Source organism: Ochotona curzoniae, unplaced genomic scaffold, assembly GCF_017591425.1.
Source record: "Ochotona curzoniae isolate NIBS_2020 unplaced genomic scaffold, NIBS_Ocur_1.0 scaffold_1037, whole genome shotgun sequence".
NCBI classification, from domain to species: Eukaryota; Metazoa; Chordata; class Mammalia; order Lagomorpha; family Ochotonidae; genus Ochotona; species Ochotona curzoniae.
Window position 1 is genome coordinate 6,132,112 of NW_024467083.1, and position 16,578 is coordinate 6,148,689.

General features: G+C 42.0%; 1 protein-coding gene across 2 annotated transcripts in view; it reads right to left on the minus strand.

The window, feature by feature from the left end:
• Positions 1-506: 506 nt before the first annotated feature.
• The window catches only part of ARHGAP29 (Rho GTPase activating protein 29), a 59,151-nt gene continuing 43,079 nt past the window's right edge, over positions 507-16,578 (minus strand). For both annotated transcript variants that reach the window (XM_040998957.1, XM_040998958.1), the window contains 8 exons: positions 14,976-15,074; positions 13,871-14,010; positions 13,412-13,600; positions 13,015-13,152; positions 7,451-7,683; positions 5,877-6,195; positions 5,638-5,746; positions 507-2,621 (listed from right to left, as the gene is read on the minus strand). In XM_040998957.1, the coding sequence (XP_040854891.1) occupies positions 1,729-2,621; positions 5,638-5,746; positions 5,877-6,195; positions 7,451-7,683; positions 13,015-13,152; positions 13,412-13,600; positions 13,871-14,010; positions 14,976-15,074 (2,120 nt within the window). In that variant the 3' untranslated portion in view covers positions 507-1,728. The remainder of the gene's footprint in view (positions 2,622-5,637; positions 5,747-5,876; positions 6,196-7,450; positions 7,684-13,014; positions 13,153-13,411; positions 13,601-13,870; positions 14,011-14,975; positions 15,075-16,578) is intronic.

The window sequence follows — 16,578 nt, forward strand, 5'->3', positions numbered from 1 at the left end:
ATAAATTTTGTTAAAAGTCTTTCACAATCAAGTTTTTAAGGATGCATTTTATGTCATTAAGATCACTAATCATAAAATATGATCTCCTCTGTGTTTGAGATTTACTATACCTGTTACATCTACCAAACTAGTTAATGTCCTTACTTGGTTGCTCAACTGCTACAGGTTGTGCTGAACTTGAAAAAAATTATGTAGGAACTTTAAAGTTCCTAACACACAGAGCTAAAAACATGATGGCTTTAATTTTCTTTTTGCATTTTCATATATTAATAGAACTGTTTCCTATTTTCACAATGTGTACTATTTTCAAGGCTTCAGCACAAACAGCCGGTTGTTCATCTCTCCCTCACCCTTACTGCCATGCAGAATGACTGTAAAGACACCTTCCCTTGAATGGCTTCCCCAGTGTAGTCCAGTGTTGTTCACAAAGGGAACAGCTGATCACCTCAGTCTCATATTCTAATAGTTTCAGAGAAGCTGCGAGAACTTGGAATAATTTAACAAGTTAATATTTATTTTATCATGTATAACATGGTCATACAAAAGCATTACTAGAAATGTAATTCACACATACAAAAAGAGGCTTTTTTGTCCCTTTTATATCCAATTTCAGACAAAATGGTGAACCCAGAAAACAGGGTTAGTTCTAAAAACTGGAAACTTTATAACTGAAACAGATCCCATCATCTACACCCTCTCTCGGACTCCAGAGCTTACTGACTGCTCTTTCAGGATCAGTGTCAACCAATCTTCGCTTCTTTTAGGTGAAATGTACATTTTCAACGATTTATGGTTCAGGTAGAAAAAGACATAAAACAATCCACAAGGCCAAACATTCTGTATAAAAGGAATGGCTTTTAACAAAGCCCACAATGGTATTAAGAGGAAATGCACTGAATTTAAAAACTTCTGAAACAGGTTTGAGAGTATTATCTAAAATGCCAAAAGGCTCAAAACTATTGTAAATCTGAACTTGATGTAGAGCAAAGCCAAAGGGGAAAATACTATCAATGTTTTAAAACCCTCTAATACCAAGTAGGTTGTGTCTGAAAAAAATATATATATATATATTTAGAAACAGGAGATTTAAGTGCAATTTTCTTTGTACAACTTGACTACCACATGTAAAAACTTGTAATTAATTAAAAATGAAATTAAATAGATTTGCAAGCCCTTTGGCTATTAGGTAAATATTAAAAAGTTATGTGAATTGACAACTGAAAAATAAAACATACATACAAGCACAAATGTTCAGAAAGGCACTATAAAATTGTGTGGAAAAACATACACATACCAAAGATCTTTCAGGCACTTGCATTCAGAAACATTTTATAAATAAGCACTTCGTTTCACTCCAAAAAAATAAAGCTGATTTTCCCCCATTGCACCTAATAGTTGAGACCTGTATCATATCATATATTAGGGATGCATTTAAGTGGGCCACTTTACAGGGAAAATCAACTGAACCTTAAAAACTACGAATCCACCTATTTTATTCACAATTTCCATAATACAGAATTTAAAGAGGATACCAGTGAGTCACAAACATGACTCCATCAAGACATTCTACCAGTCAATACAACCCACAAGGAGAATACAACACGATTAACAGAAAGCAAAATCCACAGTCCGGCAATTCTATACAAAAGGGGCCCCGTCAAACACTTTTATACAAACACACAATACCACAAAACCAAACAGAGCAAAGGCAGCCTGGTGGTGAGCTCCCTACACAAACTGCGGGACCTCATCCTCGAGGTCTTCGAATTGCTGCATCCGTTTGAGCCTGGGTCTCTGGCACATGGCAGTCACCTCGGGCGGGGTGGCCTCCTCAGAATTTTCTTTAGGCGGCCGACTGGGCTGCCCAGCACAAGCTGCTGCCCTGGCCAAGTCTGGCACTGACTTCTCTGTGTCACCCTGGGGAGTGTGTGCTGTGCCAGGAGGGGTTGGTGTCGAGGGAGAGGATGGCTTCTCTTCACTGCCCCTGACACTGCTGGCAGGAGTGCGTGGCTTGTAGAATGTTGTCCAGTGTTGCGGCTGCAGTGTCCTGGGCGCCCTGCCGGGAGCAGGAGCGGGAGTGCAGGAATCAGAGGCCCGTCTCTCCACAGCCTCTCGCCCTGACCTCACCGGCTCTGTGTGTGGCTTCCCGGGCTGGGGGACACCCCCGGAATGCTCCCCACCAATCCTGGGGCTGCCCAGCACGACTTTGCCCTGGGGATCACTGGGCACAAACGTGGCAGTTTTGGTAGTAAAGCTGTTTGGTTCATGCTGTTTATCCCAAAGTTTCTGCAGACTTTGTTGGTCAAAGCCATTGAATTTGGCACAGACGGTGGTAGAGGTGTCTTTTCTGTTAGATCCTTCATAGGCAGGATTCTTACAAAACTTGTCAGAACTTAGATTCCCCGTATTTCTGCCAATTCTCTCATTAGGAGGGCTTGCAAGAAGCAGTCTGTCTACAGGCAAACTCACAGGCCTCATCCGGGTCCGTGGGATGTACCTCTCCATATTGTTCACTGTCCTGTCAGTTTTTAGAATCAGCGGCTTAGGGATCTTACACATGTCGTCCATCTTCTGGGATGCAGACTCATGCTCTTGGTCTAGAAGCAAACGCAGCTTGTTGTCTGGAAAAGAAAGCCAATGGCTTAGCTTCATAGCACACGGTTAACAGGGGCATTCTCTCAACAACAGGAATCCTATATACTTTCCAACATGATATTCATATTAACATGTGAGTTAATAAACATTCGTGCAATATTAAAATTATATTTCAGATAAACAAGTGGGTATTTAAAATTTTATCTAAATCAACATAGCCTGCATATTAGTATAACAAAAAACCAAAATGAAGTAACACTTGCTGGAGTAATTTCTTATTATTTGTCATACAGGCACAAATGCCTTCTGGGTCAAGGGACTGACATTTTTCAATAGACAGCCACAGTTAAACTATCTCTGGGCCAGTACAATGCCTCAACTGGCTAATCCTCTATCTCTGAAGAGTGGCAATCCACTTGGCACCCATGTGGGAGACTGGAAGAGGTTCCTGGTTCTTCATCAGCTCAGCTCTGGCTGATGTAGCCGTTTGGGGAATGAACCTGTGGATGAAAGATCTGACTCTCCCTTTCTCTGCAAAATCTGCCTTTCCGATGAAAATAAGCAACATTTTTTTAAAAGATTTATTTATTTTTGTTGGAAATTCAGATATACAGAGAGGAGGAGAAATACAGAGGAAGATCATTTGTCCGATGACACACTCCCCAAGTGAGCGCAATGGCCAGTGCTGCACTGATCTGGAGCCAGGAGTCAGGAACTTCCTCCAGGTCTCCCACACAGATGCAGGGTCCCAAAGCATTGGGCCATCCTCGACTGCTTTCCCAGGCCACAAGCAGGGAGCTGGATGGGAAGTAGAGCTGCCGATATTAGAACTGGCAGCCATATGGGATCCCAGCGTGTTCAAGGTGAGGACTTTAGCCACTAGGCCATGCCACCGGGCCCGAAAATAAGCAAATTTTAAACAAACAAAAAAGTTAAACCATGTCATTCGCCAATCAAATACAGGCATGTCCTGAATCCCAAGGATTTTGCTAACTCAATCTGCTTTTCAGTTATTTAACACACTGAGAAGTACATCAAATTAAATGCGTCAGATACTCTCTGTATTTGATTCACTAACCAAGAATAACACCCATGGCTCACATTAGGGTTCGACAACTCTATACTCAGTAGGAATAACCCCACCCTTCTCCCCAGGAACTGTCTGCCTCCAGACTGATTCTTCTCTCTGGTCTGAACCCACAGGCCGTCTGCTTCCTCACCCAGACCTCTGGTCACTCACACTTTGTCCCATTCGGCTTTAATCACTCTGCAAATGCCAGTTCCTGGAAAGTTCCAGGCCTCTGCTCACACTCCTTACTGTGGGAAAATATGTAGTCCTCTGTCCCCAATCTGACCCTCAACCCCTACTCCAGCATCTCTCGGGGTTCTCCTTCTTCCCTTGGGCTTTGCTGTGCAGACAGGGTCCCCAGGGACCCCTACGTCAGACGTTGACCCTGCCCCTCCCCTGGGACGGCTGACGTTTCTTCCCTGAGCTCCAAGGCAATGCCCAGGGGATGAGCTTCCTGGGTCCCCCACTTCCCTTTACAGAACATTCTGGGGCACCTGACCCATCTGCAGCGTAAGCCCCACAGTATACTCCTACAGATCTGTGGCAGAAGCTTCCAGCATGGTGGAGAACAATACATCCTCTGCAGTTCCACTTTTGACGCCAGGAGGCCAGGCCCTGTCCCTGTGTGTCTTCATTAGAGTCTAAGTGACCTACTAAGTGTTTAGAAGATTCTGCTCTACAGTAAGTACTTGACAATGACATATATTATTACTATTCTTAATAGGGATTGTAGCTTTCATGGACAGTGAAAAAAAAAGTGAAGTTTATAAGTCAGACAGGACTGGACTGAAATTTTGCCTGAATAGCTTAGTACAGATAGGTCTTTTGGCATTATTTAACCTCTTTTGACAGTCAGTTAGAGGTTGAACAAGGTAGAGCCCATCTAGAGAACACCACCGTCTTGCTTATGAAGACCAATCAAATGAACACAGCCCTAGTACACAGTAGGCAGGTCCTTGGCTTCCTTCCTTCTCGGACCCTAACCAAGCTGTGAGCATTGCTCTCTGATTACTTCCAAATGTAACACAAAGGCTGTATTTTGAAAAACTGGAATTTAGCTCTAATAATATAGAATTACAGTAACAAATGGGAGCTGGTTCACCAGCTGGCTGCTTTCAATCTTCTAATCACTCAGACAAAATGACTGCACAGAGAGTAAAGAGGTAAGTAAGAAAGATGACTGCAGTCAAGGAAATACGGAAGACACAGGCATGTGTGTATTCATCCTGTTAAAGGTAGGTCATGAGTCAAGATACAAAAAACATTCATCTTTTTAAATGCCAGGAGTCTAGCTCGGTGCGTAGGAGCAGCCAGGCCAACTGAAGACACAGTAACAGCAGACACCGGGAGTCACCACACTGCTGACCCTGCTCTGGCTTCAGCTGACAGCAAAAGCAAAAACAAAGACCAAAAATGTTCACAAAGCACACTAAAACACCCATGAACTCCAAGGTTTTTTTTTTTAAAGAAGACAAATAATATTCAGTTAATGAAAAGTATGCTAACAGGCAACTTTCTCAAGGGCAAGCAAAAATTTAAACAATCTTCATCTTGACTTCCCTCCATTCTATTACCCATTTCTTTTCTATTTTTTAAAAAAGATTTATTTATTTATTTGAAATGAAGAGTTACAGAGTGTGGGATTGAAAGGCAGGAGCATGGGAAATGGGGGGGCGAGTTTCCATCTTGATTCAGTCACCAAATGGCTGCAACAGGCCAGGCTGGGCCGGGCCAAAGCCAGAAACCTAGAATTTCATCCTGGCTGCCCCATGGCTGTCAGGGGCCCAGGGACTTACAGCACCTTACACTGCTTTTCGAGGAATATTAACAGGGAGCTGGACTGAGCGTCTGGGACTCACACTGTTTCTCATATGGGATGCCACATCACAAACTGTACCACAACACAGGCCACAAGCTTGTAATCATCATTGGCAAAGTTTTAAGTTAATTTTTTTTAAAACACAGTCACTTACCAATAAGACATGCGTCACATTTTTCTAACACATTATGCTTGCGTTCTGATTCATCAAATGATGTAGCTGGCTCAAAAATTTTGCTTTCACTCTCTGCAGTACGGACATCCTGTTGACAGAAGAGGAATTTTAAACTTCAAGAAGCAAAAGGCACCTCGAAATAAACACTTCAAGTATTTTTAACTTATTAACATTACAAAAGTTCTGATATAATCTTATCAATAAAGGTGAGAACTTACTTCTTTCGAAGAAAAAAACAGAGGGCTCATGGAATGTTCTGCATCTCTTTCTTCCGGTGCTAAGTGAGGCTTGGGGAGACAGCCTGGATCCGCCTGAGGTACAGCAACCCTGGTACCATCCTGTGGCTGCAGTGATCCATCGAAGATCTTCTGGGAGTAAGTGATGAGGAACTCTACCAACCGCGCTTGGTTCGAATATTCAGCCAGGGAGGAGATGGTGATAGGGGCAGTTGTTGGCCTCGGCCTAATGAGGCTTGGTCCAAATATGACTCCCAAGTTTTTGGCATTCATCTTGTTTTCTTCTGCATGATCAACTACCCTGAAAAGTAGAACACGTGAAACTGAACGGGATTGCCTGTTATGGCTTGTTGATGGCAGTTTACTGTGGGTTGGGGAAGAGTAGAGGGGGAAAAACAAAACAAAACAAAACAAAACAAAAAAACAGGCTATATAAGTCCAGGAAAAGCAAGGATGGGGAAAGAGCCAGGAAAAAGAAGCTATTTACTTGATTAAGACACTCACCACATATCAAACTGGAGGTCACAGTATTTTATTAGGATGACATTCAATTAAGCAGAAAGAACTACCCCAATTTGGCCAGAAGAAAAAAAAAAAAACCCACCTCTCCCAAATAATACTAAACAAACACCCCATCTCCCATCTTAGCACGTATCCTCTCAGGTCCTTTCATGTTCTCTTACTGCCCAAAGCTCATTTTCCAAACGATCTGATTCTCCCTTGGATCGCCCTTTCCTATCCCCACTTTCAAATGCTCTAGTCTCACTTAAACGTCTCATCTTTTATTTTTGTGACTATTCATTGAGATCCAAAGTGTAGTAAAGGCCTCCCCTCCCACCCACACTGCTGCCAGGAAGATGTAACAGGCACATGTGAGCAGGCTGTCTCTGACTCACAACCTTTCAGTGAGCTGAGAAAGAAGGTCAATTCCCTTGCCAGGCATGCAAGACTTACCAGGTTTCTACCCAGCCCAATTCCTACCACTGTTAGCTCTACTGGAGCCTGCTCAAATTACTTAAATTTTCCAAATGCAAAATGTTCTTTTGTGCCTATCACCCTCTGCCTGGAATGTTCTTCTGCAAATTCTCTACCACCAAATCGTTATTCAGTCCTTCAAGTTTGACTCAAGGACCATGTACACTCCCAAGCCTCCCTTTCTGCATGCTGTGCATAGATAGCTCGGTGTGAGCAAGATGACACTGTGCTACACTGGCCTGTAGGTCTGTGCCCCAAGCTGCTGAGTGCAATGCATGGTGGAAACCCCAGGGTTCCATGCTTATCTCCTCAGTCAGCCCTTGGCATACAGGGGATATCAGAAGGACAATGTTGGTTGTGGGGACACACTGAATGCTTCCCTTCCTGTAACATGCACTAGAAATGGCATGTTATTTATTGAAAAAAACAAAAAAACCAGAGCGATATGAACATGCTCACACACTTCTCAACTCTCTCACTCATGTGTTCTTTAGGTATGGTTTACCACAATCAACACCAAAACAAAACACTAATCAATTATCCACCCACTAATGCATGCCTTAACTGTGTATAATTCTTACCGCCTAAGATGTGTAATGAGGTAATGAAGACTGTTAAAATTCGATGTTGGCAGTTGTCTCAGAAGGTCCTTGGTTTTTAAGAGAATTCGGTTTATCTCTATACACACATTTGGCCATTTTTTGTCCTCAAAGCTATCCTTCTTTGTTTCTTGTTCTTCGTTTACATGTTGGATTTCCTTTGCAAGGTCTACGAATTCCTTGTACAATCGGAATAAAATAAATGGTTCTGGGAGCTAAAGAAATAAAATTACATTAGAAACATAATCCTATTTTTTTCCTGCAAAAATCAACTGCTACTGATATTGACTGAAAGGTTAATATGTTCTTTTAGATAAACAAGATTTAAAGTAAATTCACATTTAGAAATTCATCTGTTTGCCATGTATGTGAAGTAAAAGCAAAATCTGGAACCATCACCATAAGTAATATCCATATTAAACATGAATATAAATTAGTAAAACTCTAAACTGACAGTTCTTTCTTTTTTTTTAAGATTTATTTGTTTTTATTGGAAAGGCAGATATATACATAGATCTATCTATCTATATATATAGAGAGAGAGGAGGAGAGACAGAGAGGAAGATCTGACATCCGATGATTCACTCCCCAAGTGACCACAATGGCTGTTGCTGCACCGATCTGGAGCCAGGAGTCAGGAACTTCCTCCAGGTCTCCCATGCGGGTGCAGGGTCCCAAGGCTTTAGGCTGTCCTCTATTGCTTTCCCAGTCCACAAGCAGGGAGCTGGATGGGAAGTGGATCTGCCAGGATTAGAACCGGTGCCCATATGGGATCCTGCAGCATTCAAGGCAAAGATTTTAACTGCAATACTATGGTGCCGGGCCCTAATCCTACATTTTTATGATAGAATTTAAAAGCTCTGCTGTGCATACTATATCACAACTGTCCCAAAGATCACAAAATCTACAACTGTTTTACAAACACACCCAGGGCCTAGCAAAATGGTTCAGTGGCTAAATCTTAGCTTTGCATCTTCTCGGATTCCACAGTGTGCTGGTTTGTGTCCTGGGAAAGTAGTCGAAGACGGCCCAAAGACTTGAACCTGCACCTGTGTGGGAGATCCAGAGGAACCTCCTGGCTTCAAGTCGGCTTAGCTCTGGCCATTGTGGCTACTTGGGGAGTGAGCCAGAAGATGGATCTTTCTGTAGATCTGCCTTTTTGATAAAAGTATCTTGACACACCCAGGATAATGCTAAGTCCAATGGATGAAAAAAACTGACAGACTGAATTTCACTGGTATAGTTAGGAGAGATACAAAGAATTAAAGTCTCTAGGTCCCTTATGTTTCACTTTGGTCAGATTAAAAAGTGGCATCAGGGCCCGGCGCGGTGGCGCAGTGGTTAAGGTCCTCGCCTTGCATGCCCGGGATCCCATATGGGCGCCGGTTCTATCCCGGCAGCCCCGCTTCCCTTCCAGCTCCCTGCCTGTGGCCCGGGAAAGCAGTTGAGGACGGCCCAAAGCTTTGGGACCCTGCACCTGCGTGGGAGACCCAGAAGAGTCTCCTGGCTTCGGATTGGCATAGCATTGGCCGTTGCGCTCACTTGGGGAGTGAATCATCGGAGGGAAGATCTTCCTCTCTGTTTCTCCTCTCTGTATATCCACCTTTCAAATAAATAAATAATAAAAATAAATCTTAAAAAAACAAAAAAGAAAAAAAAAAGTGGCATCAGAAAACACGCCTTGCAAGGAAGACACTGTCAATGTTTTATTTTTTTAAATCTTTAAGTACTTGCATCACTGGAGGTAGGTCAAAAGAAAAAGCTGCTCTCAAGCTAATAGCCAGCAAGCTATTCTATCTGTCCACTGCCCTAAGAGGTGTCCATGTCTCCACTGCTCAGCAGGAGACACAGCATTGTCCCTTGAAGTCTTACGTCGTCTGTGGAGAGGCAAGAAGCCCTTCTCAGGTCTCCCCTGCTGCTCTGACAGAAGGGCAGCCTGGAGAAGTCAACGCTTCCACCTCCTGCAATCTGAAGGGAGTCAATCACACTTCTGAAGCTTCAGACTCCCCACGAGGTAAATGAGCATTCTGAAGGTTACCCTTGAACACTAGCAAATGTTTTTCTTTTTTATTAAAGATTTATTAAAATTTGTCAGGGCCCGGTGTCGTGGCCTAGTGACTAAAGTCCTCACTTTGAATGTGATGGGATCCCATATGGGCACCAGTTCTAATCCTGACAGCCCTGCTTCCCATCCAGCTCCCTGCTTGTGGCCTGGGAAGGCAGTTGAGGTCAGGCCAAAGCCTTGGGACCCTGCACCTGTGTGGGAGACCTGGAAGGACTCCTGGCTTCTAATTGGCACAGCATTGGTCGTTGTGGTCACTTGGGGAATGAATCATCGGACGTCAGATCTTCCTCTCTGTCTCTCCTCCTCTCTAGATATATCTGACTTTGCAATAAAAAAAATAAATCTTTTTTAAAAATTTATTTGTCAGGCAGGGAGACCAAAAGGGAGACCTTCCCTCTGCTGGTTTACTCCCCAGACAGACAGACCTGGGCCAGGCCAAAATCAGGAGATAGGAGTTGCCTTCTTATCTCTCACGTATGTGGCATGGGCTCCAGTACTTGAGCCATCCTCCACTGCTCTCCAAGGTGCATAACCAGGAGGCTGGACTTGAACTGGCACTCCAACATGCATACCAGCATCACACACAGCAGCTTAACCTGCTGCATCATAATGTCGGTCCCTGTACTATGGTTTTCCACACAGAAGGCTTGGCCCTACAATATTTCTGAGAATACAAGCTGCTAACATGGATGAACTCCATTTAGGTTTTCTTCCTTACAGATGGGAAAAGATAAAGGGTGGTTGTTTACGAGACTCAGCCTCCACTTCCCAGCTGAGTTTTCCATAAAATGCAATTAAAGAGATGTCAACAGATTCCTGGGCTAACATGGCAGACACAGCAATTATACTTTCTTTCTCTCCTGTAACTCCATTTAAGTGCATTATGTCACAAGGACCAGATGAGACCAAAGCAACACTTGACAAGCTGAAGAGCAGATGATCCAGTGCTGAGTTAGCAGACCCCAGAAAGTTACCCCCTGCACTGAAGCCACATGCCAGAACGAGCCCCGAGAAGATCCGGGGACTGACATCACATCCCTGGATCTTGGGGGAGGGTGAGCTAGCTGAGAAAACTTAGTTCCCTAGGTCCCCCACTCTATTCTACACCCCTGAGCAACCTCCACCCCATAAACCCAGAGATTTCTTCTCTGGGCAGCAGATAACAGAGTGTCTCTGGAATGTCAACACTAATCCCAAGGAACAGGTGGGCAACTGTGTGAATGCGAGTGTGATGACTGAACACAGAAACCCTCTGGCCCTCCTGTCCTCCAGGACGCCCACAGCTTTGGTGCAGACTGTAGATAGGAGAAGCCCCCTTCTCTGGAGAACCACAGCAGCCTGAAAGACCATATCGAGAGACAGATGGATCAAAGCTACAGACATCAGGTGCCTCTCCTGGAGCCCTCCTGGATCACCCTGAAATAAAGCTCAATGCCCTCAAAACCTTTGAGTGCAAGATCTTCCAAGAGAATCCAATTCCCAACTCTGTCTAAGCAGACAACCGTGAGAAGACAGAGATTACGACGAGTAGAAAAGAAAATTGCCTTGATGATTGAGAATTATGCTGTGAATACCGTGGCAACTAGGCACACATGGCTACCAGCACTGGAAACAAAACTGTTCCTGAGGTGTGCTTCCAAATGAAAAACACGCCACATTCCAAAGACCCAGGGCCCGCCAAAAATACTTCATCAATAATTTTATAATATCAATGAACTCTTCAAAAGATGTCTTAGGTATGATAACTAAAATAAACATTAACTTCACCTACTGAATTATGTGCCTAATAGAAAAAAACCCTTACATTATATATGCAGCTCACATTATATTTCTATCGTACAGGGCTAGAGGATAAACAAGAAAAAGAATCTTCTGGGAAAACAAAACAAAACCCCTCAATACCCTCCTGTAGATGAGATGCTGCATTTGTTTTAAAAGCAGGGAAGAAGAGAGGGGTTTAAGTTTGATCGCTGCAGGCATCTGGGGAATGGAGCAGCAAATGGGAACATTACCCATATTTCTGTCTCGTCAACAAATTTAAAAAATAAAAAAATAGAAAAATGAGTTCTTATAATTAAAACATGTTCTTACGCATGAAATAATTCAAAACTGAGGTAGAAGACAAAATTGAGGAAACCTGTTTAAAAAAAGATTGAAATAAACCAAAGAAATAAATAATAAAGAAGAGGCGGGGAAAGCAGAGAATCACCAGTAAAGACTGTTGCGTATCTAAATAAAAAGGTCAATACAGAAAGTATATGGAAAATAGACAGTAAGACATGAGAAACTAAATAAAATTCCAAGAAACAAGGATGAACCAGAACAGTAACAGCTGAGGGAATCCTTAGAATGGAAAAAACCACATCTGTTTCAGGCATGTGAGTGAAACTTTAGGACAATGAGGAAAAAAGAAAGATTCCATAAACTTTCAGAGAGAAAACAACAGTCCAGACAAAGGGAATGAGAAAGATTTCAGGTTCCCAACAGACCAAAAGAGTAAGCCTTCAAAACTCTGAAGACAAATCATTCCCAGCCTAGAATACTACAATTTTCCATACTATCTACATTACTGATTTCCACTGAAGAGAGGTAAACAAGGTTTCAAATATTTACTCCTACACCACCTTTCCCCAGCAGGAATGGGGCAGACTGATGCTCCGGGCTAAGAAGGAGCCTGCCCACAGCCACAGAACTCCAGACGCACACCCGAGGAACTGTCATCACTGTCGTCTTCATTCCACCTACTGGCAGAATTGCAGGTGGGATTGGCCTGGACCTTTTCTATGACTGCTGCATGACAATGTACTAATTCTCACATCCCTTTTACGTGCTGTTCTCTGCAGCCACCACAGTCACTTACCTCACCCCTCAAACAAACTGCAGCAACAGCACAGAAAAGGAAAAGGTGGAGCAGCCCACTCTGTGACCTCAACTCCTACGCTACTGCCCAGCTTACAGGACAGTTCCACCTGCTGCCCCAAATATGGCAAACTCCACATTCCAGGGACACGTTTGTGACCTTACTCACTGACCGGGACCCACAACTATTTTTAAATACCCAGGAAGGTAAAGCCAGGCTATGACCCAGATGCTGTTCTACTGCTGAATCTGTGACAGGCTGAATACCAGGCTTTTCTTACTCAGCTAGAAGGAGTTTTCATTAGTGTTCTAAAACTTCATGATACATGACTCGAGAATAAACAACCAATGTTAAGAACTTCTAAAAAAATGAGAGGGAACTACCAACTGGTAAGGTGAAGATTTCATAGTTACATTTCTGTTGTTTCCTTAAGTTGGGTGACAGGACATGGGTTTAGTTGTTTCAGTTCTTTAAACTGTACATACATTTTACACACTCATCAATCTTTATACTAGTAATTAGATATAAGTTGATGCCATTTTAAATATACAAATGCTACCGGCAAAACAGAAATCTTATTTTTGCTTAAAAACTTAATAGGTTTAAAGAGTGAAAACTTACCTGCCGAAGATATAATTTCAAGACATCGCAGATGTCATGTGAACTAAACTCTGAGATATCTACCAAGTGTGTTCCATTTTCCAAAGCTTGGCACAGTTTTTCAGTTTTTACTTTGTTGCCACACACACGATAGATTCCCTGAGTAGAAAAGAAAGAAATTTTGCTTGAGCACAAATACCTAAACTCAAATCTCTAAATATATTTGATGTGTCTACTTCACTTTCTGTTAATATTTTAAAAAAGAACTAGTCAGAGCCAAATGAAGCAACATTTTCTAAATAAATCTGAGTAAATTCAAGTACCCAAAACTAAAAGCATGATCTTCCTTTAAAGTCTCCTTTTCATGAAACAAGTCATGCAGGCATTTACGATGTAAGCTTTGTGAGTCCCCACATACCTGTAGAGACAGTGCTCTGTTCTCAATCTCTGTGGCGCATATTTTGAGTATGAAAGGGATGCCATCTGCTTCTTTTTTTGCAACTTGTGCGAATTCTGCCCCAAATACGTGTACTTTTCCCAGAAGTTTCTGATGACCACAAATGATGACTAAATTTTCCAAACACTTTCGGTGACAAACAAGGAGACACTACAAGCGAATGATGGTTTAAAACTGGTTAATTCATCTTAAAAACTATTCACAACTGAATAAATTGTACATAGAGTAGAAACATAACAAAAATGATTTTTAAATAGTATCAATTTTGCTTTTGAAATGTTTCACAGAAAAATGAAATAGAAAATCAGAATGTACACTGCAGCAAATTAATTAAAAATATGATTTGCCAAAGATGCTAGCAAGTAAAATAACGAAGTACCAAAGCTTGAAGCTAGGGATGCACGCAACTCCAAACCTTACCTCTTCGCATTCAACACCCTGGAACACTACGATGCCTTCACAGTCTCTACATTTCGTGGGGGATCTTAATTTGCGGAACTTGTGGGTGAGAGCTGCCTTTGACATTAACGTTTTCTTAAATGCTCCAATGGAATTGGGTCCTTAAAACAGAAACGGATTATAATGTATATTAAAACTGTAAGACTAGGGCAAACTCACACATCTGACACGGTACTTTCGGTAAGACTGTGTCATCATGCACATATTACAGTTTAGTCTGATTTTTAAACATAACACTGGATTTATAGAACTCTTTCAAAGCACACATACTTCTCATTTTTAGTTATGAGTGAAAGTCACCATCAAACCAGTAAGATAATTCTAATTCAGTCAGCATAATGCTTTCAGAATCAGCAAATTTATACTATATTTACTATGTTTTTATAGGACTTAGAGCCAGGAAGGGTGTTTCTGAAAAAGATCCTTATAAATGCTTCAAAGCCAAATAGTTTTCTGAGGGTTGTGTGTCAGCATTAAGTATAGAGCTATTCTTAATTCCTACACTTGATCTTAGCCAAAAGGCTGAGAAGCGATGCCTACTCTTACTTCCTTATAAAACATTATATATCAATATTAACAGTAGAGATCAAATACACTTGTCAAGAAGCTACACTGATTTAAGAAATAGTGCCCAAACAATCATTTAAAGGCTAGAAGATGCACACCACTGGCTAAAGTCACTGAAGTAACTGGCTTTACACGCTTCAGCTCTCCTTGGCTTCATTCGGTGCATTCACCCACTTTTCCTGCTTGGCTTCCTGCGCTGCTTCTTCTGGAAGGATTTCTCACGCATGCCAACATTTTAACAGCATGTCATTTATGAGGTTTGTGAAAAAGCATAATATTTAGTCCACTGGTTTTGCTTCTTACTCTCTTTGTATTCATAATATTTAATTTATTATAAACCCATGACTGTACATAATTATTGGGAGATACTTAAGCCATCACGATGTCATGTGTTTAATATACAGTAATGTAATTCTTTGAAATTTTGCTATTTTTCTAGTAGCATGCAATACATGAATTCAACTGGGTTAGTGGGACTTAATTCAGGGGAGCGTAATACCAGCTTCTGAAGGGGATGGCGGTTCTCTTTCATCTAGATCATCCGCAGAAGACATGGTTCCACTGGATGGGGTTCGTGGGAGTTTTCGATGAAAGTCTCCTAAAAGAAGATTGTTGATGAAGTTATCTGACCCTTCACTGGAGGCTTTTAGAAATGGAGAGTCACAGTACTTTTTAAAGTCGCACTATTTAATTTGCTTCAATGTAAAAATTTGTTTCTGTTACATTCTGCCTAGAGAGAATTCCTTAACCAAATCTGATTTTTCTAAGTTTAATTTAAGGGTCATATATTCCATTGCAATGAGACTCATACTTCCAACTTCTAAGATTTGTTGATCTTTTTTTTTCCCCTGTAAGGCAGGTTTTACAAGAAAGAGCGCAAGCATCTTCCATCTGCTGGTTCACTCCCCAAATAGCTACAATGGCTGGAGCTGGGCCAGTCCAAAGCCAGGAGGTTGGAGCTTTTTCTGGGTCTCCATGTCGGTGCAGGAGGTTCTAAGGAGCTGGGACATCTTTTGTTACTTTCCTACACTTATCTCCCTCAGAGGGAGCTGGATCAGAAGTGAAGCTCCTGGGACTGCAAACAGTGCCCATATGGGAGGCACTGAAACAGGCTTAGCTTGCTATGCCAAAGTGACGGCCCCATGCCAACCTCTGCTAATAAGTATTACATAATATGAGCTCCGCAAGACATGAAGAATATTTTCTATCTGTGTTTTATACCTAATATTTAGCAGTGGTTGGTATAGCAGGTATCATTCAGTGTTTGCTAAGTATAAATAGATGTATAAAATATAACCTGAGGCTTTCCAAAAATGCATGTGAGGCTTTCTAAAATACGAACATTTGCGAATGCATCAATGCAAGAATAAAGAAAGAACAGGAGAAAAATATCTCATGGGTTCAGAGCATCCTCCTTCTGCCAGTTGTATAACCTACTGTCAGGTTCCCTCTTGAAGACACTAAGATAAAGTTCAAAACACTCGACAGAGCCAGTGCTGTGCCATACAAGGCTAACTTTCTGCCGGTGGTTCAGGCATCCCATATGGGAGCCAGCTCATGTCCCAGTTGCTCCTCTTTTGACCTAGCTCCCCATTAATGGCCTGGGAAAGCAAGTTGCTGGGCCCCTACACCTACATGAGACCTGGAAGAAGCTCCTGCATCCTTGGAGCAGACGAGCTCTGGCCACAGCTAATGGGAACTCTCTCTGTCTCTCCTTCTCTCTCAGTAATCCTGATTTTCAAGTAAAAGAAATCTTCAAAACAAAATGAAACCAACACTGTCTCTTAGGATCTTGAGACAATTCCTATCATACAGCACATTTATAACAAAACTGGCATAATGGCACTGTTCATTATAGGAATGAACTACAAAGCCACCTGAAAGATAGCCATGTTTGTAGAAGAGAATCCTATACAGTGGTGTTAAACAAAGCTAGCCACCCACCTCAACATATGTAATAAAAATCGTCTGAAGGAGTTAAAGAATAACATCTCATTTGCATAACATAAAGAAGAGGGCAAAATTCCAACATGTATAGGTACTAAACCATTTAAAACAGCTATAAAGATTGACATAACTCAGGATAATGGCTTATTCTGATG